This window comes from Coffea arabica, chromosome 2e (genome assembly GCF_036785885.1).
Source record: "Coffea arabica cultivar ET-39 chromosome 2e, Coffea Arabica ET-39 HiFi, whole genome shotgun sequence".
In the NCBI taxonomy this organism is placed as follows: domain Eukaryota; kingdom Viridiplantae; phylum Streptophyta; class Magnoliopsida; order Gentianales; family Rubiaceae; genus Coffea; species Coffea arabica.
The window spans coordinates 75,982,463-76,006,066 of record NC_092313.1 but is presented as its reverse complement, the minus strand read 5'-3'; the positions used below and the strand labels follow the sequence as shown (position 1 = coordinate 76,006,066).

At 37.0% G+C, this 23,604-nt stretch overlaps 3 protein-coding genes across 14 annotated transcripts; 2 read left to right on the top strand and 1 right to left on the bottom strand.

The window, feature by feature from the left end:
• Positions 1 to 1,523: 1,523 nt before the first annotated feature.
• LOC113733278 (protein SUPPRESSOR OF PHYA-105 1) lies at positions 1,524 to 13,828 on the top strand. 8 transcript variants are annotated; one of them, XM_072081245.1, is made up of 13 exons: positions 1,560 to 1,692; positions 1,842 to 1,911; positions 1,996 to 3,398; positions 4,452 to 4,609; positions 5,781 to 6,633; positions 7,063 to 7,209; positions 7,869 to 8,186; positions 8,271 to 8,330; positions 8,861 to 9,231; positions 9,325 to 9,439; positions 9,549 to 9,620; positions 9,719 to 9,817; positions 11,568 to 13,743. In XM_072081245.1, exons 3-9 carry the CDS (start codon positions 2,040 to 2,042, stop codon positions 9,050 to 9,052), a joined length of 3,087 nt encoding a protein of 1,028 aa, XP_071937346.1. In that variant the 5' UTR covers positions 1,560 to 1,692; positions 1,842 to 1,911; positions 1,996 to 2,039; the 3' UTR covers positions 9,053 to 9,231; positions 9,325 to 9,439; positions 9,549 to 9,620; positions 9,719 to 9,817; positions 11,568 to 13,743. The 8 variants fall into 8 exon arrangements, with proteins under 8 accessions (XP_027115372.1, XP_071937349.1, XP_027115375.1 ...); XM_072081248.1 differs by lacking the exon at positions 9,549 to 9,620 and having other exon boundaries at positions 1,555 to 1,692; positions 1,783 to 1,911; positions 7,825 to 8,186; positions 11,568 to 13,828; XM_027259572.2 differs by having other exon boundaries at positions 1,570 to 1,911.
• LOC140037113 (light-sensor Protein kinase-like) lies at positions 10,264 to 13,521 on the bottom strand. Its single transcript, XM_072081249.1, has 2 exons — positions 11,619 to 13,521; positions 10,264 to 10,548 (listed from the first exon to the last, which is right to left on the bottom strand). Exons 1-2 carry the CDS (start codon positions 13,519 to 13,521, stop codon positions 10,409 to 10,411), a joined length of 2,043 nt encoding a protein of 680 aa, XP_071937350.1. The 3' UTR covers positions 10,264 to 10,408.
• A 3,391-nt stretch (positions 13,829 to 17,219) lies between the features above and the next one.
• LOC140003793 (CMP-sialic acid transporter 1-like) lies at positions 17,220 to 21,877 on the top strand. 5 transcript variants are annotated; one of them, XM_072081241.1, is made up of 9 exons: positions 17,237 to 17,378; positions 17,575 to 17,658; positions 18,109 to 18,323; positions 18,434 to 18,512; positions 19,167 to 19,336; positions 19,949 to 20,135; positions 20,333 to 20,410; positions 20,766 to 20,941; positions 21,652 to 21,877. In XM_072081241.1, exons 1-8 carry the CDS (start codon positions 17,328 to 17,330, stop codon positions 20,907 to 20,909), a joined length of 1,008 nt encoding a protein of 335 aa, XP_071937342.1. In that variant the 5' UTR covers positions 17,237 to 17,327; the 3' UTR covers positions 20,910 to 20,941; positions 21,652 to 21,877. The 5 variants fall into 5 exon arrangements, with proteins under 5 accessions (XP_071937341.1, XP_071937342.1, XP_071937345.1 ...); XM_072081240.1 differs by lacking the exon at positions 21,652 to 21,877 and having other exon boundaries at positions 17,220 to 17,378; positions 20,766 to 21,128; XM_072081244.1 differs by lacking the exon at positions 21,652 to 21,877 and having other exon boundaries at positions 18,241 to 18,323; positions 20,766 to 21,128.
• The last annotated feature ends 1,727 nt before the right edge of the window (positions 21,878 to 23,604 follow it).

Sequence of the window (23,604 nt, the reverse complement as noted above, 5' to 3'; positions counted from 1 at the left end):
CTTGTAGCATTATTGCCTTTGACAATGGTTTGACCAAGACCCATGGACTCCAGATGCATTTCCACGTCTATTGCCCAGGATAGATAATTTTTGCCAGAAATATTGAGTGATACAAATTCCTGCTTTGTAAGGTTGGCCATAATAAAAAAATAAAATGAAATAAAGGCAAGGAATATTACCCCAAAATGCACTTACGAATTGTCCTCGGGAATTGACGCTGACAGGGCTTTGGCAAAGCAATTTATACCGGTAAAATTTTGGCAGAGGCTCGTGCTAATAACGTATTATGAAACTAGTCTAATATGTATTATATTTGGAACTTTAACGAACAAAAAGTAAAGAATGAAAACGAAGAAAGAAAGAAAGAGAAATGGAACTGGAATTAGTAGAATTGCTTCTTTTTTTCTATTCATCTCTTCCTGCTACTAGTACATATATATAGGAACTTTAGTCGGTTGTTTTGCTTCGGAGATACAGCCACCGTTGAATATCACGTGATGCCGTCCTTTTGCTCCAATCTGCGTTGCCTTGACATCCAACAACATGTGCAGCCTTTCTATTTATCAAAGTGAGGCGCCATACTCATCTTTCAAGATGGAGGCCCACTTCACAACATCCCCTGAATTTTGGGGGTAGTTATACTTCACCACCCTCAACCTTAAAATATGCTATATACTTCACTCCCATGAAAACTAGTTAAAGTTAGAAATGCAAAACAAAAAAAAAAGAGTGTAATAATATTATTGCCTTTTTATTTATAAAATTATCTATAACTTACTATTATTTCCTTCTATTGCTAAAAGATACATTTTCTCTATAGAATATACTGTACAAAAATATCAAATTCATCAAAGCTAAAAAGGGTTTACATTTAGTTTATTATCCTTAAATTTTGCTATTGGACTTTTATGCATTTCATTCAATTTATTAGAATTTAAATCAAACAATAAAGATAAATAATACAGTAATAACAATAAATGCAATTAGCAAAAAAAATTGAGAAAAAAAGTGATATTAAAATTTTTATTTTTTTTAAAATAGTTTTTTTTTTGTTTTGGTTTATGTAAACTGTTAGAATACATTTTTTGTTTGTCAAATTAATCAAATATCAAATACTTAACCAAAATGGTTGAAAAGGGCTAATATGCTTTATCCTTAAACTTAAAGGAGAAAGATAGAGATTAAATCAAATTTCCATTTTTTTTAAGAAAAATAACAGTAAACTATAAATAATTTCAGCAACAAGGCAATGAGTGTTATTATTACACTCATTTTTGTTTGATAGAATTAAGATTTTCAAATGGATAATTTTAAGGTTGAGGATGGGAAATCGTGACTGACCTGAAAGCTCAACGGGGGCAATATGTGACCCAAATTCCAATTGACAAAAAACGTTACTGCAATTAATCTGGAGAGCTTACCGCAAATTTTTTTAAAACAAAAAAGGGCGGTATCTCTAATTTAGGTATTCGCGAAAAGAAAAAGGCGTTATTTTAATTCACTCACGCCAGTATCCACTATCCAGTCCATGTTTTATACTAATTATAAAACGGGGTATGGGGAAACCGGACGGAAATCCTGTAAGGCTTACAGCTCTCTGCTCCGCAGCGCAACTGTTATTGTCGGCCCTTGCCTTGATGGGAGCCAAATTTTTTTTTAATGCTATGATGAAGATAGTTTCTCACATTTCAGGCAAGCTCTATTCTTTATCTGGAGTTTTAGGGGTTTAGATTCATTCGGTTCTTTCCGAACTTGCTCTGAGCTTGTCTGATCCCTTTTCAGTACCGTGGAAAGTTGGGGACTTTGTTTGATTTTTTAATTTTAATATGTGATTGTTGAAGTTGGGACGCTCATTTCTTCAAATTAAGCTCTTTTGAACTGGGATTTTCTGTTTATCGTCATTTCTTCAAGGTATGATTATCCATAGTTTGTTACAAGTTTTTTCTTTATTTTTTTTGGATCTCGACTTTTGAGTTATGATATTGTCTCGTATAGAATGGGATAGTTGCTTGATTGATGAGCTTAATTGAGAACGAAAAATGGAGCATGTTGAGGATAAATCTACCGTTGAACATAAGAGTAAAGAGCCAGAACTTGATAAAGAGCAAGAGGGCTGCAGCACTAGATCAGAATCGTCAGGATTGCGTGTATCTACCGTTTCTGACTTGCTAGGAAGCTCCACCAACTCCGACGGAGATCAATTGCAAAAGGGTTTGTCAAACAGATATGTGATGGCTCTGGGAAATCAACATGTCCCCCGTACAAAGGCTTATTCTGTAACTGATGTGGGGAAAGGGAACGCAGTTGAAGAATCTACGAAGAGAGATTTTAAGACTTCCATCTTGGCTTCGGTTAGCAGCACAAATGATTGTGAGGCAATCAATCATAGGCAGAAGGATATGTGGCAAAATTTTTTTCGATTGGCAGGGGGGATAAGGAGTAGGAATTTTTCTGGAGCATCAGTTTCCGAGAAGCAGGGTGGAATATCATTAAGTTCGAAGGAGAAGAAGGAAATGGAGTCTGTGGGTATTAAGGAGCTTAAACCTTTGATGACAAAACAGAAGAATAAAGTCCTAGGTGGAGTTTCCACTCGTTCTGCAGATAATTGTCGCTCGCACACTCAAAGCAATCAACAGCCTGGTGGGGATGATCGTTCAAAAGTATTACAATCTTCTAGCTTTACTAATTTCTTCAGGAAACAATCTCGCGAGGATAAGGCTGTTGAATGTACAGAACCTGAAGTTCATTACAGACCTCATTCTGCAGCCATGACGCAATATGAAAAACAATTGATTACTCTTAGCGCCCATAATTCTGGCGTGTTGGCGGACACAAAGGCTTCTCAAAGTCTGCCTCCGTTGCCTGATAAGTATCTGGTAGGACCTGTAGCATCTCATGGTAAGATCACTTTGAGAGATTGGCTAAGTTCTGGGGCTTCTGAGATGAAGAAAGTTGAGAGGCTGCGCTTATTTAAACTGATTGTGGAGTTAGTGGATTTAGCACACTGTGAAGGAATTGGACTACTAGACTTGAGGCCATCCAAATTCATTTTTGCCTCACCTGATAGCATTAAGTACACTGGTTCATCAGTTCCAATAGGATTGATGACCATGGTGAACCAAGCTATGACTAAGAAAAAGCCATTGGAGCAGGATGCCTATGACCAGAGAGAAATGCTTGTAAAGAAGCAAAAGCTTGGCAAGGACATGGAATCAATGAGACATGAATCTCAAATTTTTTCTGCCTATTGCACAGTTAACGAAACTATTGGGCCCAAGTCTGAATTGGAACCTGAGGTGGTTCAAATGGAAAAGAAGTGGTATGCTTGTCCAGAGGAGCTTCATAGCAGTGGCCTATTGTCATCAAATATTTACAATCTAGGCATTCTCCTATTTGAGGTTGGAAATATCTTGAAATATTTTGCTTTCCAATACCCTCCTTTGTAATCTTACTCAATTATCCTTCAAGTTTCCATTCCTTTTCTTGATACCTTTTGGTTGATTTTGTACTTGATTTTACCTAAACTATTGACGGTCAAAATTTACAAGCTTTATTTCCAGTAGAACTTTTGAAAACTAAGATAAATCTGAATATCTGGGTTGTTTGCTTTTGGTAAATGACGCTGGAAATCATGAGTTTGGCAAGTACAACTTCATTTCCTGGTTTGATGACAGCTGTATTTTGGAGGATGATACAAACTTTAGGTCACATATACGACCTGAAGTTCCTCACTTCTGTGTATGGCTTTTCATAACAAAAGGAAAACATTATTTCCTGAGTCTCATGGAGATTTAAACATATTAAGCATATCTTTTTTTTTTCTTTGTTCCTGCTACGGATTATCTTGTTGGGTTTGCTGAATAGTTTTAGAGGAGTATTTGAGAATTAAGTCCTTGAGTACATTTGTGGAGCGATTTCTTGTCATACCTTCCAGCAAAGTATATTATAATATTCCCGTTTAAATGGTTTTTACCCAAGAACCTTAGGCTATTATCTGTTGGCCTTGGGAAAGTTTCATGACTAGCAAATATCCTTTGCAATTCTTTTTGGTTGAAGACCGATCAGCAGCAATGTAATAGTAGTCCAACATGGGAATGTGATATGGGGTATTAATATGCTGCTTAGAAGTTCTTTCTACTGGTTTACATTAGATGCACATGTTCGCCTTAGTAATGCTCAAATAGGTAATTGCACTTGTCCAGACTGATACTTGCAATAGCAGCCCTTGGCCTTCAGTGCTCTGGTGGATCTTGTTAGCACTGAGTTTCCTTTCATTTCACTTTTTCTGCACATTTGCTGTTAGGGTATGCAAGGATGTTTGCTCTTTTACCTTCTCGGATAGAAAATTGTATAGATATATAATACACATATGAAGATTGCAATTTATATTTATGATTCATTAACTGATATTAATATCCTGATTCTGCACTGACATCAGTTCCTTTTTTCAGTTACTTTGCCAATTCGCATCACCGGAGTTGCATTTCGCAGCCATGTTGGATTTGCGAGACCGAATTCTACCTGCAAATTTTCTTTCTGAAAATCCAAAGGAAGCTGGTTTTTGCTTTTGGCTGCTTCATCCTGAACCTTCGTGCCGTCCGACAACAAGGTACTATACTGTTACTACTTCACTCCTTAGTTTCTTGCTGAATTGTAAACTTTATAAATGAGACAAAAGAAAGACAAAAATAGGAGAAAAGTAGTGTTGAAGTGACACATATGACAAGACAGCCAGCAATAAACTAGTTGAGCTGTTGGAAGACTAATAATATCATCTAACTTCCCTTTGTCGTAATTTTACTAAAAATTTGTAACCTTGGTCTTAGTCATGGGTGTTTTTATCAAGATGCTAAGAGCAACATTCATGAATCTCATGGCCTAACTAGACGGTAGTACCTTGGTAGCTATGGCAGTTCAGATTTCTCATTCAATCAAATTTACATGCAAAAGGCGATAGTGATAAGTCGCACCATAAACTGGGTGTATCCCTGATAATCTGTCAGTATGGCTGCTGCCTCCTTGTTTTTCTTCTTTGGATTATTGTCTTTCCCTATCCATAGAATAAGTAGGATATATGTCCACACATATAATAACTGCTTCAGAATTGGCTGTATGAAAGCATAAATTTTCTTTCCAACATTGTCTACACTTGCCTTAGGTTGGTATAGGACAAACAGTCTTTTTCTGTTGTCTGCCTCTACTGCACTAATTATATGCCAGATGCTTTTTCACTGTGATAAATCTGTTCTGGAGGAAGCAAAATTCATGCAAAATTTGTCTTTACTTATCCAAAAGCTTTCACACACACACACACACACATCAAAAATATAAATATAAATATAAATAAACAGTCCACTGGATACTTACTTAATTGGAGTTGACTTAGTCCTGAAGACGCTTCTCAGCAAGAATACTTTCACAAGCTAAAAGTAGTATTAACTTCTTGTTACAACTCATGTAACATTTTTAGTTGGATGAATATAAGCTCAGATATGTTAAAATATCCTAAGGGCAGGCTTTAGGGCAATGTCAGGTTGCTTCATTGCCAGGCTAATGTCAAAGATCAAATAAAAGGAGCCTCCTGGTGTGCCTGGCATGCAAGAGCAAGTCTGTGAATATTAAGTACAAGAGCTTCATTTACTCTTTGCTTTCTATTTGTTAAGTAGCAATCTATGCCTCCTTTTCCATAAAAAATAAGAAAGATATGTAATTACGTGAATTTGCAATTCTACTTAAAGTTATAATTCAGCATATTCAGAAATCAATTTGTTCTTTGAAAGGGAAATCCTACAATCTGAATCAATTTATAGTTCCGAGGATGTCCTTGTGGGAGATAATGCACCATCAATGATGGAGAAAGAAGAGGATGTAGAATCAGAGCTCTTACTTCATTTTCTAGATTCGCTTAAGGAACAAAGGCAGAATCATGTTTCAAGTTTACTGGAGAGTATAAAATGCTTAGAAACAGATATCAGAAAAATTGGAAGCAGACATGAACAAGAATTTTACTCAGATTGGATGGACCAACGTTTAAGTGCTTCAAGGTCAAGTCTTGTTTCTAAAGATAGGGATGATATTGAAATTCTTCCAAGAATATTCTCATCAAGAAGTATGATTGAAGAAAAGTTAAATTTGATGAAAAACATCAGCCAGCTGGAAAATGCTTATTTCTCTCTGAAATCTCAGGCCCAAATCACAGAGAATTCTTCCTTGGAAAGAGCAGACAAGGCCTTATTGAGTATTCGTGAGAAGTGGTTTGAGGCTCAAGATGCAAATAAAGACCCAAACATGGAAGAAAAACTGATTGATCGAGTTGGAGTCTTCTTTGAAGGCATTTGTAGATTTGCTCGCTATAGTACCTTTCAAGTGTGTGGAACAAAGTGGAACGCTGATTTTCTAAACTCTGCAAATGTCATTTGCTCTTTGAGTTTTGATCGGGATGAGGAGTATATTGCTGCTGCAGGGGTCTCAAAGAAAATCAAAATCTTTGAGTTTGGTTCACTTCTGGATGACCCTGTTGACATTCAGTATCCTATGGTTGAGATGTCAAACAGATCTAAGCTTAGTTGTGTTTGCTGGAACCAATATATCCAGCACTTTTTGGCTTCTACAGATTATGATGGTATAGTGCAGGTGTGTGCTTTCCACATATTATTGAGCATGTCTAAGAATAAGTACGAAAACAAGGCAAGCTAATCCATTATCAGTCTCTGCCTGTTTGTCTTATGATTTTTCGTTCTGGTTTTGTCTGGATTGCATGCAATTATATGAATCCTTTTGTTTGAACTTGACTTAATCCTCATCAAACCTTCACTTAAATGATGTTTTATGCTCTTGCTAGGTTGTTTATTGCTGTAAATTATTTTTCTAAGCTGCATTTTTCTGGTCCTAGAGGTTGGCTACCTTTTTACTGAGCATTACTGTTAGAGGATTGTCCATTTCTTTCTCTCCTTTTTGCAAGTTTTATCTTAATTATGGTACCATTCACTAAACATGGTTCTGCAATCTAGTACTGGACAAGACACTCTTTCTTGAATTTTGGTTGTTTTGACTCAAGCGCAGATCTGGGATGCAAGCAATGGTCAATGCTTTGCTCAATACATTGAGCACCAGAAGAGGGCTTGGTCTGTTGACTTTTCTTGTGTGGATCCAGCAAAGTTTGCCAGTGGAAGTGATGATTGTTCTGTGAAATTGTGGAGCATCAATGACGTATGATTTCTCATACCAATTAACAGATTTGGCACACAATTTTCTTCACATAGTGGTCAAAAATAGAAGTTTGTTATGCTTTTAAGAGCTTGCATTGGTTTAGAAATTTAAAGATGGTGACCTAGAATTCTGAGTAAACTTATATAGCTGATGGATATGCAATTCTTGATTTTACAGGAAGAATACAAATCCAATAAGCTTCATTGTAGATCAGTTGTTTATTACATGAGCATTGAACAAACATTATGCATGGCCATCCCTGCTTATTTATGTGGAGAAGACTATCAAATGCAATGCGCATAAGTCGGTTAACTGTCTCTTTTGGTGGTATGAGATTCATTCTTTCTAGGTAGCATTATGCATGGTCACTAGCTGATATGGATCTAATGTGGGAGTTGTGTCAATGAGCAGTTGTAATTAACTGTATTGCATGTTCTCTTCATGTGGTCAAAATACCTGCTGCTAGAGAAGAAAACAAAATCCAATTATTCATTTTTTGTTCATCCAAAATCCTAAAGCTTGACAATTATAATGTGATTCAATCATTTTTTGACCTTATATACAATAGTTCTGGAATTAGATACTACCATAATCCGTAGACTTTTTTTTATTCAGACATGATTTGTTAAAGGGCAGCAATTTTGAATTTGCCTTCACAGAGAAACTCTATTGGAACAATATGGAATCCTGCCAATGTTTGCTGTGTTCAATTCTCTACTTGCTCGTCATATATTTTGGCTTTTGGTTCTGCTGATTACAAGATCTACTGTTATGATCTTCGACACACAAGAATTCCTTGGTGTGCATTAGCTGGCCATGGAAAGGCAGTTAGCTATGTGAAGTTCATGGATTCAGAAACTCTTGTTTCTGCATCCACGGATAACACCTTGAAGCTTTGGGACCTCAAGAACACTACCATTGAGGGTTCTATTTCGAATGCTTGCAGCTTGACCTTTAGTGGACATACTAATGAGAAGGTCAGCTTTTCAGTCTTCATATAGAATGTGCTTGAGGTGTATGTCCTCTATGTTTATCCTGACTATTATCCTCTGATTTTTCAGAATTTTGTTGGTTTATCTGTTTTAGATGGATATATAGCATGTGGTTCTGAAACTAATGAGGTAAACACCTTGTATCTCGGTAAAATCTACTTCAAAAATATACTACTTGATTTAGTTTCTAGAGACTCGGTTGAATATGGATGTTATATACCTGCATATCTTTCTTTCTCTCTAATATGTGATGACTTGCATATCTAGAGCTGCCAAATGAAGAAAAAGAGATTATGGGAACAGGGGCTGGGGTTGGAAGGAAAAACAGATCTTCCTAACATATTTAGTGCAGCATCTGAAGTTTTGGGTATAGTTTCCATATCACGTCTTATCTCATACTGCCTTGGCCTTCGAGAGGTAAACTGTTCTGTAAGCACCTTGCATGGGTGTGAGGCATCTTAGTGGCTTTGATTGCCCAACAATTCAAAAGTAATGGATTCTCTGGTTCCGCATTAGATGTAAATCGTTCCATCTTCAATTCTTTGGTGCAGTTATATTATGCATTAGGTCAGGGTGGAATATAAGTAAAGAGTTTTATCAGTATTCTATTGCTTCCCTGGACTTTTATCTTTCATCTTAAGGACATATTGTTCTTTCAGGTTTTTGCGTATTACAGATCTCTGCCAATGCCGATTGCTTCTCATAAGTTTGGGTCCTTTGATCCTATATCTGGTCATGAACTTGATGAGAGCAATGGGCAGTTTGTTTCAAGTGTTTGCTTTAGAAGAAAATCTAACATAGTTGTTGCTGCAAACTCAAGTGGTAGTATAAAGCTATTGCAAATGGTCTGAGAAAGCTCCATTCTACCATGAACATTTGAATCACAGTTTTCTGATCACATGATTCTCGGCAAATTGCTGCTATTTTGGAACTGGCACTCACCTTTAGCAGTTCACATGAGTTCTTCATGGTTAGCTCCGCTTAAAGTTTCAGGACTTGTATTGTTGAAGCTGTTTGCATACTCGTTCAGGTCCACTTAAAGGCACTTTTCCATTGTTGCTCAAAATTAAACAAGATGACTGCCAATGATAAGACAAATGGTAAATGTTACACATTGCTTCAGGTAAAAGGTGAACTGCTTGTAAAGCTTGAGCATTTATAGAATCCCCATTTCATATTCTCTGAAGATTGGTGAAGAGATGTGAGATATGCTCCTTATCAAAATAAGCTCGGACAAGGTAAATTTGCAACTGACTTTTCTATATAAGAATGTTTTTGTTTAATGAAAATCATGTACTATTATCTGTAAGAAAATTTTTGACCTGTTACTCCAAGAAATTTGTGTAGCATCCACTGAGTATCCGGGCTTTTTCCTCTAATCTGTTGGGAGGAGCTATTGGCTGAGTTCCATTTGCTCATGTACATTTTATCCTTTGATATTTGCATAAAGTGTATGTGAGATATAATAACTTTTTTATTTTTTCTTGCTGGGCTAATCCTAAATTTCTGCTTTGCAGTTATTGAAGTGTGATACCATGGCCTTTGTGCAGTGATAAAATGAAGCTGACAGCAGTTCAACTTGCTTGGAGCAGTTCTTTCAAGTTCAATCTTCAAAGGTCTCTACGTAAAGTAACATTAATATCTCATCAATGGTGCCTTAACTTTAGATTGTGATTGTTTGGTTCTGATGAACACATCTCGAGGGCATTTACACATAATCTTGTTGATCCGGCAAATCCCCACAAAGAGATACATATCAGGAATGAAACCACCAGAAATCCAGGGGAAAACAAGACTTCAGAATCCTGCTAGAGCAAACACCAAAAAGATGACTTCCATCACATTTTTATCTTGGAGTACCTCACATGAGGAACTTAGTATAGTCACACTGATCTTCAAAAAATTTGGCTAAAACAAAGAACTTCTAGCTTCACAACTGAGGTCTTGTAGGAGCCTCTACGGTCTCCGGGTCTGACGGTGCATAGCAACATTGTCTTTGCATTTGGCAATTTTTTAGATTTCTATTTAATCACTTCACTCTAAGTCTCTAATACCAGCAAACTGTGAGTAATAGAAACCATGACTTTGTGCACTATCCCTAGATTCTCCACTCTGCCCAGAAACTGCGAGTGGATGTGCATGCCACTTCCATTTGGTTTGCTTTCGGGGCATATTTCTGGTTAATTTGTATACTCTCGTACAAAGGGCTATGAGAGCTCTGAATCTGATACGTGACCAGATGCTCTCCGTCTTGGACTCATTACCATTAACTGGCTTTCTGAATTCATCCTCATAGTCCGTCCACAAGAAGACATAGGAGGGGGCCTTACTCGACCCTTTGGTGTCCCTGTATATAACACATTTCAGAGATAATGTTAGTTCACCATGTTGTTCTGTTATTGGAACCTCTTTCATGTTGATACCCGTTTGTCTGGATCAACTTTGTCTAAAAGAAGAAACATTCACTACTCGATCCGTTTGTATTTTGAGGTAGTGAATGTAATAGGTGGTGTATAGAGAATATTGTATACTTCAGTACTTAAACATCAGGCTTATAGAAAACGCACACAATACAGTATTTCGTCATTCCTAGGGCAAAGGATCAAATTGCTGCCTTTGTTTCATTACAGCATTCTGGTTTATGAAGTACCGTGATGGCACTTAAAAGTTTCACACCGATCATTTGACGATGCTTGTATGTCATTTGTGTAATAGTTGTGTCCATTTTAAAATCTTAAGATGTATGTGATATGTGTCTAAACTTTAAGACTTAAGACTGAATCTGCATATCCCAGATATTTGGGTAGAGATTATCTATACAAGTTTACGATGAAGTAATTAAGTCTGGCTTAAGTGTATCTTTTCTTTATTTCGTGTTTTTAAGAGCAACCAGGCACATTCTTTTGTGTATTCTCTAGTCGGGCAAGTTCTATTACTTGCTTTCATGTTTACATTGAGTTACTGGAATACAGAATTAAGTTTGTTGATACCAGGTTTGAAATTTTTAGGTTTCTATAGGTTCTTAAGAGTTATAAGTCATGATGATATGCTGAGATAAGTTATCTGATGGGGTTACAGTTTCCCATTTGCTTTTCCCCTAGGGATCATTATGGGTGTATTCATAGGAAAGCTAATTCTCTGATGTTATGCAGAAGCACAAACCTAAGCGCTTCAAATACCTCCAGTGATTTGTTTATCCTAATAAAAGTAAATTCTCAGTTTCTGAATCTGTAATGCTAGGGTCCTTACTTAAGAAGCAAAATACTTATTTTCCAAGTTTTAATGGATGAGTTTAAAATTATGACCTTTATTGTTGTAGTTTGTGAGCACAGCTTTGAACATATTCTGTCTTTTTTTTCTCCACAGATGCTTGCTGCTTGATAATCATGCATCAAATAGACAGAGTGAAGAGATAACCTGGCTGTTTAATGGGTTTGACATCTGCTGATTTTTTGGACGATAGCATTCTCCTGTTCATAGTTTCTGGAGAGGCACAAGACCTCCTTTCAGAGGGTGATGGTAATGGATCATCCACAGTTGCACTTTCATCCCCACATGCTGAAGCATCACTTCCTGATTCAGAATTTTCTCTCTGGCTTGTATTTGATTTTTCCTTCTCTGCTACCCTGTATACAAACATCTGAAAGGGAATCTCTGATATGGGCAACATATTGGATTCTGCCCAAGAAGGAAAGCTCCTCAAGATCACTGTCTCAATTTCACTGTAATCCACGAGTGGCACTGGGGTTTCTGGCTGGCTATGATCAGGGTTCATCAACAAGAATCTCTTTATGTACCGGAGAATTCTGCAGATGGATGCAAAACTTGGACGTTGGTTTGGGTCATCGTGCCAGCACTTTTTTGTCAAATTCGTCAAATATTTTGGCGAGTGAAATGGGAATAGTGGTCTTTCCCCTGCTCTAATGTTTCTGCTCATTTTATCTCCTTGGAGATGGCCATCTTCAAAAGGGACTTTCCCTGTTAAAAGCTCAAAGCAAATCATCCCAAAACTATACACATCTGCCTTCTCCGTGTACTTGGAGTTATCAGCATTGCCTGATTGTTCTTGATCTGCTAGCACCTCTGGAGCGTACCAGATGACTGGAAGCTGCCCATTCTGATTGGAATTGGATTTCTGAGGGAGGCTGACAGAGGAGAGAAGTCCAAATGTGCGAACTTTTGCATGCAAGTAACCATCTGTATTGATGTTTCTGGATTTTACAAGAATGTTTGAAGGATTCAAATCTCCGTGATAGATTTTTTTTGAGTGGAGATATTCCATTCCTCTTGCAATCTGAAGCATAAGGTCAACTGCAACAGGAAGAGAAAATGGAATTCGCTTCCTTGGTCCACAAATTTCTTTTATATGACTGGAAAGATCTCTGTTCATGAGTTCCATAACTAAGAAGCATTCCTTTCTTTCCTCATCAGTAAATGCACAAAAGATATGCATAATATTAGGATGAGTAAGAGCTAATTCTTGAGAGATTGCTGGAAACATTGGTTCAATGTCCCCAAAAAAGTGTCTCAGAGCAAAGCTTTCACCCAACCATTGAATCTCCTTGTACTGGCTTCCACTTCCTAACCGCCGCCTGACCTGGTAATCCTTAGAGCTCACTAAGGTGGAGGAAGGCAGGAGCTTCTCTTCAACTGGTCCTGACACACTTAAGTTCTTCAGAAGAAGATCAGCGAGTCGCTGCTCCTGCTTTGTTGAACTTACTGAACCAGAAATTTGTATCTCTTGGAGTTTTCTCAACAGAACCCATCTATCCTCATCCCACACTGAATGTAACCTATTGCAGAAATCTTGGCTAACTAGATATTCATTACCAAACTTCCACTGAAAGATTCGGGGATCTTTACAGTCTTTTCGATACTTCAACGAGTAAAGAAGTCTCTTCTTTTGTATCTCGTCTTGATCCCATCCTGACATTTCTCCAGCAATTTCAATTGCTTCAATAACAATGGGGATGCAGCAGAGCAGGTTATGTATATGGAACTCAACACAGTCTGAATTCTGATAAAGCCTTATAGCTTTAACCCACCAGTCCTTCGTTTCTAGGCACTGCCGGATGTAAATTTCTCCTTCCCTAATTATCCTGAGGAGCTCTCTTAAGGGACTTTCAAGCACCTTCCATTTCGTACTCTTCTCTTCAAATCTCAGGTTCTGTTGCATCTCCTTGGCAATTGTTTTATAAGCACGATTCATCATGTCAACCAGCAAGCAACACTGTCGCTGATTAATTTGTATGTCATCCTGAAAGACCATCAATGCCTTGAGACTTCCAATCACCTCTCCAATCTGCCGGAATTGCTCCATCGTCGTCAACTCTTACAGGTGTCTGATACTGTGTAATGATCAGAACAGAGAAGAACAGAAAGTAGAGAATAAGGAAAGAGTTAGACAGGGAAAGAAAAGAAAGAACAGAGAGAACCAGAAGAGAATTGAATTGAGAGAGAACCAGCAGTTACAACAATTCACAAGCTGCTTATTTTCGCAGATCATTTTGGCTATTAATAGAACTTCAGCCAGCGTTAGTTATTGAACCGTTCCTAACTAGCTTTTACAAGTTGCAGCAACTAATCTAACAGAATTTGGCCGGGTATCAGCATTGGTCCTTATTCAATCATTACATATTGGATGCCCTGTGTGAAATGATTATGCGACTACATCAATTTCTAATGACATGCCTGTAATTAACGAGATGATTGCGATGAAAAGTACAACTCACCAGCAGATGAACTGGGGTATTTGGAGATGGTAAACCTCTCCTGAGGGCTCCTTGCCAACCCCAAGAAAGATCAGAAAGCAAACCCTTGATTGATTATCGGGCGATGATGGGTCTCTATGCGACTAGATGCTGATTGCCGGCTGAAACCTGGGCAAGAACTATGAAAGAAACAAAAATCTGTCCTGTTGTACAGAAATCCTTCCAGGACAATCAAGAAAACGGAAAGCTGAGAGCAGGATGCAGAAAATGACTACTACTAATTAAGTTCTTGCAAAATCCCTGAAGTTGGCAATTGGGCTTGTAAGAAGAATCAAATTTGGCATTAAGAGTCTTTCCAACAGCGATTGCACGAGAATGAAAATAGGGTCCTCTTGAATAAGCCTATGGTCAGCAGAAAGGTAATATACATAAAGGCAGAATTGCAGGTTATTCTCTTCTTTCCATTGTCTGGATTTTTCTTTCTTTTGGAAAATGCTGGATTGCTTTGATATCCCAACACTTGGCAACCTCCATTCTGGCCGTTAGAATCCAAGCTTTTCATTTTGGCAGTTCGATCATGCCAATATTCTTGTGCGAGTTTCGTGGTTGCACGTTTGACTGAGGGTGTCGTCATTCTACTAAAACTTGGTGCAGGCCTCAAATAAATAATATGCGAGCTTTGAATTCTTAAAACACAACAGTGTTCTTATAATTTAGTGTAAGTACTTTTGTGCACTACCATTTTGCCCCAAGACAAGCTCTACAGTCTATACCCCGCCCCGGGGGGGGGGGGGTTTGGGGGGTGTGGAGATTAATTGGAGGTTATGGATGAGCTTTGATACAATTGGTAATTGACTTGTTACTTTCAACCATGCAAACCATTTTAAAGATTCAAATGTATCAAACAATTTTCTAACTTATAGTCTATGGATGTCCTCGCTTATCATTTTTTTTTTATCGTTGCTTTATCTATATTCCACTCTATTTTAATCTATTTAGAGGGAGGTCCAACTGGACTTTTAGAGGCTAATGGAGGCTGAATCACCACCGGATCAAACGAATACATTACACATCCGTATGAATTTTTTAGAGAAGCCACTTCTTGTGACAATTAGTAAGAGACAAGGTTTGAAACCTTGACCCCCACCTCGCTTATCAATTGACACTTAACTTTTTTTGCTTAAATAAGCTGATTTACTCTCTTCCATTATGCGTCGTGCTTTTAGGATTTATAGAGAGAAATTTGTTACCGAAAGATTTTGAATAAAATGCACTGTATTCTCCTATGATTTAGTAACACAAAACTCCATTGTGCTTTCCGAACCTCCTTAGTATTCCTTTGTGCTTTGGGTTAAAAAAAAAAGGGAAAATAGCCATTTTCGTTCCTAAACTTTTTTACCGTGTCAATTTAGGCCATGTATAATTTTTTTGGCCAATTTGATTCCTAAACTTATTTAGCGGTTCCAATTGAGAAACGTTGTGGCGGCGCCACTATATAAATTCAATCAAGTCACTAATTGAACAACTAAGCAGGGTATTTCGAGTAGTTCACTGTTAGGATAGTAACAAAAGAAGTAAAATCCTCGAAGGACCCAATTGTAAAGAAGAGAAGAGCTCTGCTGGTTTGTAGAGGAAAGGGATTTCTGAGCGGTGATGGTCAGTAACAGAACAGCAGAGGAAACTGAAATCCAGTGGAGCTTCTTCAATAAAACCCCAATATTCTCAAAACTCGATTGGAATCTTGCCGACATAAATCTCAGCACCCAACTGTTGGTTTACAATTGGGTCCTTCAAAGATTTTACTTCTTTTGTTACTATTCTAACAGTGAACTACCCGAAATACCCCTGCTTAGTTGTTCAATTAGTGACTTGATTGAATTTATATGGTGGCACCGCCGCAGTGTTCCTCGATTGGAACCGCTAAAAAATTATATATGGACTAAATTGACACGGTAAAAAAATTTAGAGACGAAATTGGCCATTTTAAAAAAAATGGTACAAGATGGACGACAAGACTCCTCGTGTTTTAAAGGTTACGCCACTAAATTTAATGTGTGGTTCTTTCACAAATGGGTTTAGTACTTTTTCACCTTCTCTACCTAAAATACCATCAAGTCCGTTGAAACATAAGTAAGGAAAAGTTTAAAAGCCAAACTGAAAAGTTTACAGTTTTAGACTTTTAGTTTATCCTTCCCGAACAATAAAAAATGCCAATCAATTTCAAAATTTAACGATAAAATTGAGAAGCAAAAAAAGGTATCACTGAACCACGGCCATAGGGGGATTACGGTAAAAAAATACACCATAACCCCTTGCGCTTTAGCAATTTGGTGCATAACACCACAGGAGACAAGCTATTACTCAATCACAGGGTATTATGGTGCATTTTTAACCAAAATTTTATTTCTTATAGAGCACATTTCTAGATGCTTTTAGTTTATAAGGCAAACATGTAATTTTAACTTTTACTCATATTTCTTTAAGAAATTACTTTTATTTTAACAACTTCAATAAATACATAGCGATAAATGAACTCTACATCACAAATGAAATTTATCAGCTTGGGATTTTTTGCAATCTCATACATCAGCTTGTTTTAATCTTTTCTAGATTAATAGTTTTTCTTCTTCTTAATGCTACTAGATGTATTTGCTATTCTTAATTATTAGTATTTGTCTCCTATCATTACCATTTGTTTAGTGCCTCTATTTTAAAGATTACTCATTTTGTTTATATAATCAAAGCACAAGTGTTAACTATTGCGGTTAGCCTTAGTGGTCAAGGAGGTTCTTAATGTCCTCTCCTTGATAGGTTCAAGGTTTGAATTCCGTGTCTAACAGTTAAGTGTACGAAAGAGTTGGGAGGATTAAAACAAGTCAAAATACTAGTGTCAAGTATAATCATATAATCGTGTCACTAGAGATGGTGTGGAAGGGATGGGAGGGTAAAAAAAAAAAAATCAAAGCACAAGCATCAAGTGTAATAGTGTTGAATTTTTCTAACGGATACCTAAAATACTTAAATATGGAACGTCTAAATTTCATCCAATTTATCATGTATATATACACACTAATAATTATTACCCTCACTTGCTTATATCTAGTTAATCTTTCGTTTAAAAAATCTAAAACCTAAAGTACATCTTAATAAGATTAGGCACCTGTTGATAGACTCAAATTGTAATGGGGTGAATCCGGAGGTGAAAAAAGAATTGGGATACTTCTGGAAATCGCAATAAATGAAAGGGCGCAATCATAAACTTTTCTCCCGCGTAAAGAAACAGGGAGGGGGTACTTCTGAAAATACCATAAAATGAAAGGGAAAAATCATAAAACATTTCCAAGATCGATCGTTAGCCGAGTAAAGAGCTCAGTTTTGCAGATCGTCTCTGCCAAACTGACGGCGAAGGACTAAAATGAAGTGGTACGTCGTCGCTTCTCTCCTCACCGTTCTCACCAGCTCTCAGGTAACCCATCTCTCTGCTTGCTTTTTACCTCTTTAGTTAATCATACCACTTCGCTCTCCTTTGAAGTTATATGCTTTTTCTCGAGCTCTTTTTTTTTTTTTTTTTTTTAGCTGCCAGTGCGGGCAATTCTTGAAGAATTAGAGTAATATATTTGCGGGGTTTTCGTACTTTTATCTGAATATTATACCTATGGCAGGGGATTTTAACAACATTGTCTCAGAGTAATGGGAAATACAAATATGACTATGCAACTGTCCCTTTTCTTGCTGAAGTTTTCAAGGTATATTCCTTCTACTAATATTGTCCAAAGATCTGTATCTTAACATTGATACGTTAATAGTAGCATCTGAAATCTTTCGAACGGGAAATTAAATGGGTTGGTCGAAGAAAAAAAATGCCCGTGTTTGATAGAAAAGGATTCGGGATTAAAGAAGAGCTATTTTTCCAAAAGAAATGGAAGTGCCAAAGTTTTAGCTTGCACCATCCTTGTATGAAAAGGAAGGAACTACTTTGCCCCTTTTGGTCCATGCGAGTTTCTAATTTGTGAATTTAGGTTTTATGGCATTCTATTGTCTGAATATGTCTTATACTGAGCCACCTTTGCCAATGGGATCCTCGTCGATTTAGAAATTGATTTTCTTCAGCGCAAAAAAAAAAAAATCATTGTATCTTTAAATTCGGGGTCAATTGGATGAGGGTTTCACTATTTATATGCGTCTATTTAATGCAGCTTCTCGTGTCTAGTTTTCTTCTATGGAGAGAGTGCCAAGGAGTGCCTCCTCCAAAAATGACTACAGAATGGAGAAGTGTTCGTTTGTATCCAATTCCGTCAATCATCTACCTAATCCATAACAATGTACAGTTTGCAACATTGACTTATGTTGACACGTCCACGTATCAAATTATGGGCAACTTAAAGATTGTTACAACGGGAATTTTGTTCAGGTGAAATAGCACCACATTTATTCCTTCCACTCATTGAGGTGTTGTTTATTACTTTCTACAGTTGATCATGATTTGTACAAATTAGGAGATATTTCTTTGTCATGTTCTAGGCTGTTTTTGAAGAAGAAGCTGTCTAATTTGCAGTGGATGGCAATTGTGTTATTGGCTGTTGGAACAACCACAAGCCAGGTGCTACTTGTGTGCTTTTAGCTTTTTTTATATTCAACTATTTTCATCATGACGCTATCACGAAATGACTTGTTTCTTCTGGTATTTGACCAATTTTAGTCATCTCAGGCTTCCCTGTCAGTGTAGGTTTTCCAGCTTCAAAACTTTACTTTCTGTTATGCAATGTTGTTTTTGTGATTGACAACTTCTAACGGTAGTTTTTTCTTTTTTGAGAAGTTATACTTCTGCACTTCAATCAATACACTAATGTATACAGATTTAGATATTATGTCTAGGAAAATGGTGCATTTATAGGATTCTGATTGTACAGTTAGAGGATTTTGATCGACTGCAGATCAGCGGTACATTGGGACCCCCAAAGAGTTGATCTGTTGATATAGCTTGTTCTCTATATTTGTTGTTTGATATAACTTAGTTAGGTGATAAAATCTACATGATCTCCAATATATTTAAATGTTAAAATGGGTTAATCTAATTTATTTGAAAAATGATTTTGGCTGAGTTTTCTTTTTCCTCTGTTAAACTTTTTATGCCAGTTCCTCTAAACAGATTTCTAAATGTTTTGATATCCAAATGAACAGAGGGAAATTATATCCTTTTGCAGATAAGGCCTAATCTTACAAGCTAATATTATCTCTTCTTATGTTGATATAGGTGAAAGGATGCGGAGAGGCTTCCTGTGACTCGCTCTTTTCCTTTCCAATTCAGGGTTACATGTTGGGCATATTATCTGCTTGTCTTTCAGCTTTGGCTGGTGTTTACACAGAATTCTTGATGAAGAAGAACAATGACAGCTTATACTGGCAAAACGTCCAGTTATATACGTGAGTTTCCCTTCAATCAGACAAATGCTTATGCAAACTAAGCACTTGTTGCAGTAACATTTGTTAAGCTTTTTATGACCTTTGGCAAAGGTGTTATGTTACTCTTCTCTGTATGTTAACTCCATTTCCTCATAAAGGAAGATGCAACATGACAAATAATATTTGTATACCATATTGAATATGCATCAATAATTGGAGACATTCATAGAAAAGGTCAATTGTACACTATGAAATCAAATCACTGGAAAAGTGTTTGGGCTTTAAATGATTTGAAAAAGTTTATGACTACTGCCACACATACTTCAAGCTCTTCTAACTTACCAAAAAAAAAAAACTTCAAGCTCTGCTTGAGGCTGAAACTAAGTTTACATTCTTTCAAGGAGTTTACTCACTGAATTTCTTTGCACAACATAAATATCTTGTCTGTGAGAAGAAAGAGCATGTGTAAACTTCTGATATTACAAGAGAGTGACCAGTTTTTGATTATGCAATTCAGTTTGATGACAATTGACCTGTCAATAGCACTGCATCACATTTGCATTGAGACTAGATGCTTGTAAAAGATTTTTCTTTTTACGCTAATTAATTGATTCAGAGCATTCTTTTTTCAAGGTTTGGCGCGATATTCAACATGGCACGTCTTGTTTTGGACGATTTTAGAGGTGGCTTTGAGAAAGGACCATGGTGGCAACGGCTTTTGAATGGATATAGTATCACAACATGGTTGGTGGTGTTAAATTTGGGGTCCACTGGGCTTTTAGTATCATGGTTGATGAAGTATGCGGACAATATTGTAAAGGTTTATATGTTTTTCTTTCTGCTACATTTTTCTACTTATTTGAGAGACTTTATTCTAGCAGGGCCAATATTTTGTATAAGTTTGATGTAGATACCTGATAATTATTTTCTTGTTCTGGTGACATCTTTGTTTCCCATATAAAATAAAATCAACAAATTGAGATTTTTTTTTTTTTGTCTTTTCCCTTTTCCTTGAAGGTATACTCCACTTCAATGGCAATGCTACTAACAATGGTACTATCTATCTTTCTCTTCACTTTTAAGCCAACGCTACAGGTATGGTTTTTGGCTTAGTATAGCTCTGTCATTTCTTTTACTGTCACAAGACATCTATTCTACTGTTTTGAAGTTAAAGTTTGACATAGATTTATTTTTAAATTTCCACTGCCCACAGTTTATGCTGTAAAAGTAGATCTTCTATCCAGTTGCTTTCTGTACTGTTCCTGCTTCCCTCTTGACCTATGTCTTCACAAGATTTTCAATTGCTTGTGATGATCTTTGATGCTTCTGAAGGATGACAGAATATTTTTTTCCCCCCATTTTTCTTTTTTTCTTCGTCCTCTATCCTTTTGCCTTAATACTGGCTTACAAGTTTTTGATATATTGATTTTTCCTTCTTGTCTTTATGCAGCTGTTTTTAGGTATTATCATCTGTATGCTGTCACTGCACATGTATTTTGCTCCTGCAAGCATGCTTGTGGATTTGCCTTTGACAGCAAAAGCAACTCCTGAAAACTTAGTTGAAGTCTCTGTAGATCGAAGAACAGATTCCTGATGTATTATGTGCTTCGAGGCAACATTTTTTTGGTATGTTTAGCTTTTAGTAAAATGCATTGGAAAGCTGTTTTCACTTGTTCCAAGCTGTAGATGTGCTAACACTGTGTGAAGTATAGGACCAACACAGGAAAGTATCAGAAATGAGGTTAGAAAACTATTTCTAGTTGTATGGAATTTGGAATTTTGTTGGCAGAAAAGTTTTAATTTCTTTTCCAAATTTATTACAGTTCATCATTACCAGATAATGACCACCATATTCATGCAAGAGAAACTGGGACGTTCTTCCTCTCTCTCTCTCTCTCTCTCTCTCTCTCTGTGGTATAGTTAAAGCAAATAGAATACAATCTAATGGTCTCTTTAATTAGTGGAAAATATACTCCGAGATACAAGACTCCAAATTTCCTTGTGAGATATATAAGTCTAGTTTACTTCCCTCTGAACTCAAAGCAATCACCTGATTCTTCCACCCTGTAAGTCTGGCATACAAGTAACAGTAAAGCTGGCCAAAGAAAATGGAATTGCAGCCCCTATGGAATGTCTTTTAACAATCATATCGTTTGCTTCGCATGTGGTTCATAGTTTCAACATAGCAAAGTTATAGTATGTTTTGTTTAGCAAATTATACGACATTTGCTTCATGAAATACCTGAGCTACAGCTCAAGAGGGCAAGGTGGGGGACAAGAAATAAATTGCCATTTGTGTTCCTGTAAGTTGAACTGCTGTTTTGATTAATTTTCAGTAATTAGTACAATGGGAAGAACATCACATAAAGAAGACATATGGGTTACATCAACTTGGTTGTGCATGGTCAGAAACATCATTCTGTGGTTTGCAGTCCTTCCTGTCCCTGAGCAATTGCTTTACCATTTGTGGCCTGCAATTTCTGTCAGGATCTTTCATTCTTTTGTAACCACCAGATATTTTTGGATGCAATAATGCAAGTTCATATTTATGTTTACATTCAATGCTGAGATCTATTAATTGTCAAGCGTTTGCTGCCCCATTAAGCAAATATGTGGATGATGGCATGCGAAGGAACATCTACTTCTTGGTGCATTGAATGGCATGTGGCCCTCATTTCTACTGTATCCTTGCCATATTCAGCTATAAACCTTCAAACTGTATGAATTAATAATGCATGGCGGAATGGTCTGCCGTTCATGTAAGAAACTCTGTATGTTCTTGAATTCAAGAGAGACAAACATCAATGGCAATGCAGCATGAATAGATAAAAGAGAAGAAGTGAAGCTTTTATTGTTGTTAACGAAGGACACAAGTGGAATTTTGTTAGCATCTCGGTTACCTCCTCTTATCGTGGTGAAGTTGTAAGGCCCAAGTTATTTATAGGAACTCAGAAGGGTGTCTGCCGAATTGTGGTATAATATATTCAGGTGAGAAATAGTCTACTACGGCAATGGTGAAATATAAGAGTATCTGGCTCATCGATTTGTACAAATAGTTGTAATGAACTTGAAAAAAAAAATCACACGAGGGCTACGGTCATGTAATTTTTCATCCATGTAAAGTGTATAACATTTTTTGCAGCAAACTTGAGATGATAATTGAAGGGTTATCAAGAATCATATGACCTTCATTTCGCACCTACCTGACCTCTCCAAAAGAAACTTTCTCATGTGTATTTGTCCATCCTCCTGCTTTGAGGGTAGGAGAAACAGAACAAAGGTCTGGGGTTTGGCAAATAGTACGTGGAAGAAAGTAGAACGGACCTGTTGGCTTGGCTGTTGTCTTGTCATGGAAGAGAAAATTATCTCAACAATGCCGGCTAGTTAATTCCACAACAGTCCATTTTCTGTCAATCAACGTCTCCCCTAAAGTCAACTATAAATAGGGTCACTCGTGTCTAACACTTGCTACATAGACTAAAAAAAAGCTACCCAATCATTAAAAAAAAAAAAAAAATTAACTTCTCTTCTGAGTAGTTGATTTCAAGAAATGGAGCACTCAATTTCAAGGGCAACCGGCCCAAACAATAATATAGGCGGAGGTGCCGGTGCAGGATCAACCGTGGGAGGGCAGCATGGTACCATAGAGAGATGCGGCTTTCAAATGCCATTGCACTATCCCAGGTACACCAAGGCCGAGTATGAGACCATGCCTGAGTGGAAGCTCAATTGCCTTCTTGCAGAATATGGGCTTCCGGCAACTGGAGATGTTAACCAGAAAAGAAAGTTTGCCATGGGAGCTTTCCTGTGGGCTCATTGATTGAACTTTCTTCATCTGCAAAATCTACCCCTATAAATATTATGCACTATCATCTATAGTGATCTGTTATCTATTGTGGTTGTCAAATGTGGCGGCAGAAATAGAACTTTGCACTTTTGATATGAAACCCTGTTCAATGTACTGCTTACAAACTCAACTGAGATTGCTGGACTTGTTTATAGTTACTGCTTCAAAGTTATTTATTTCTGGGCCGTTTGTAGTAGAATGGATTTTGACCATGTGCATGAGAGGATTTGAAAATGAGTAGTGGCTAATGGGAGATATGTGCAAGCTGCGAGTTTCTTTTAAGCATTATTCGTTATTTTTTGGTTTGGCAAATTGGAAGAAGGATTTGTAAATTTTGGCTTCTTGAAAAGCCAACAAAGTTTAGAAACACGCCAAACAAGAGAAAGGGGCGAGGTCCTCGATTATGGAAATCAATACCATGTCCAAATTGATCAGAACTTGT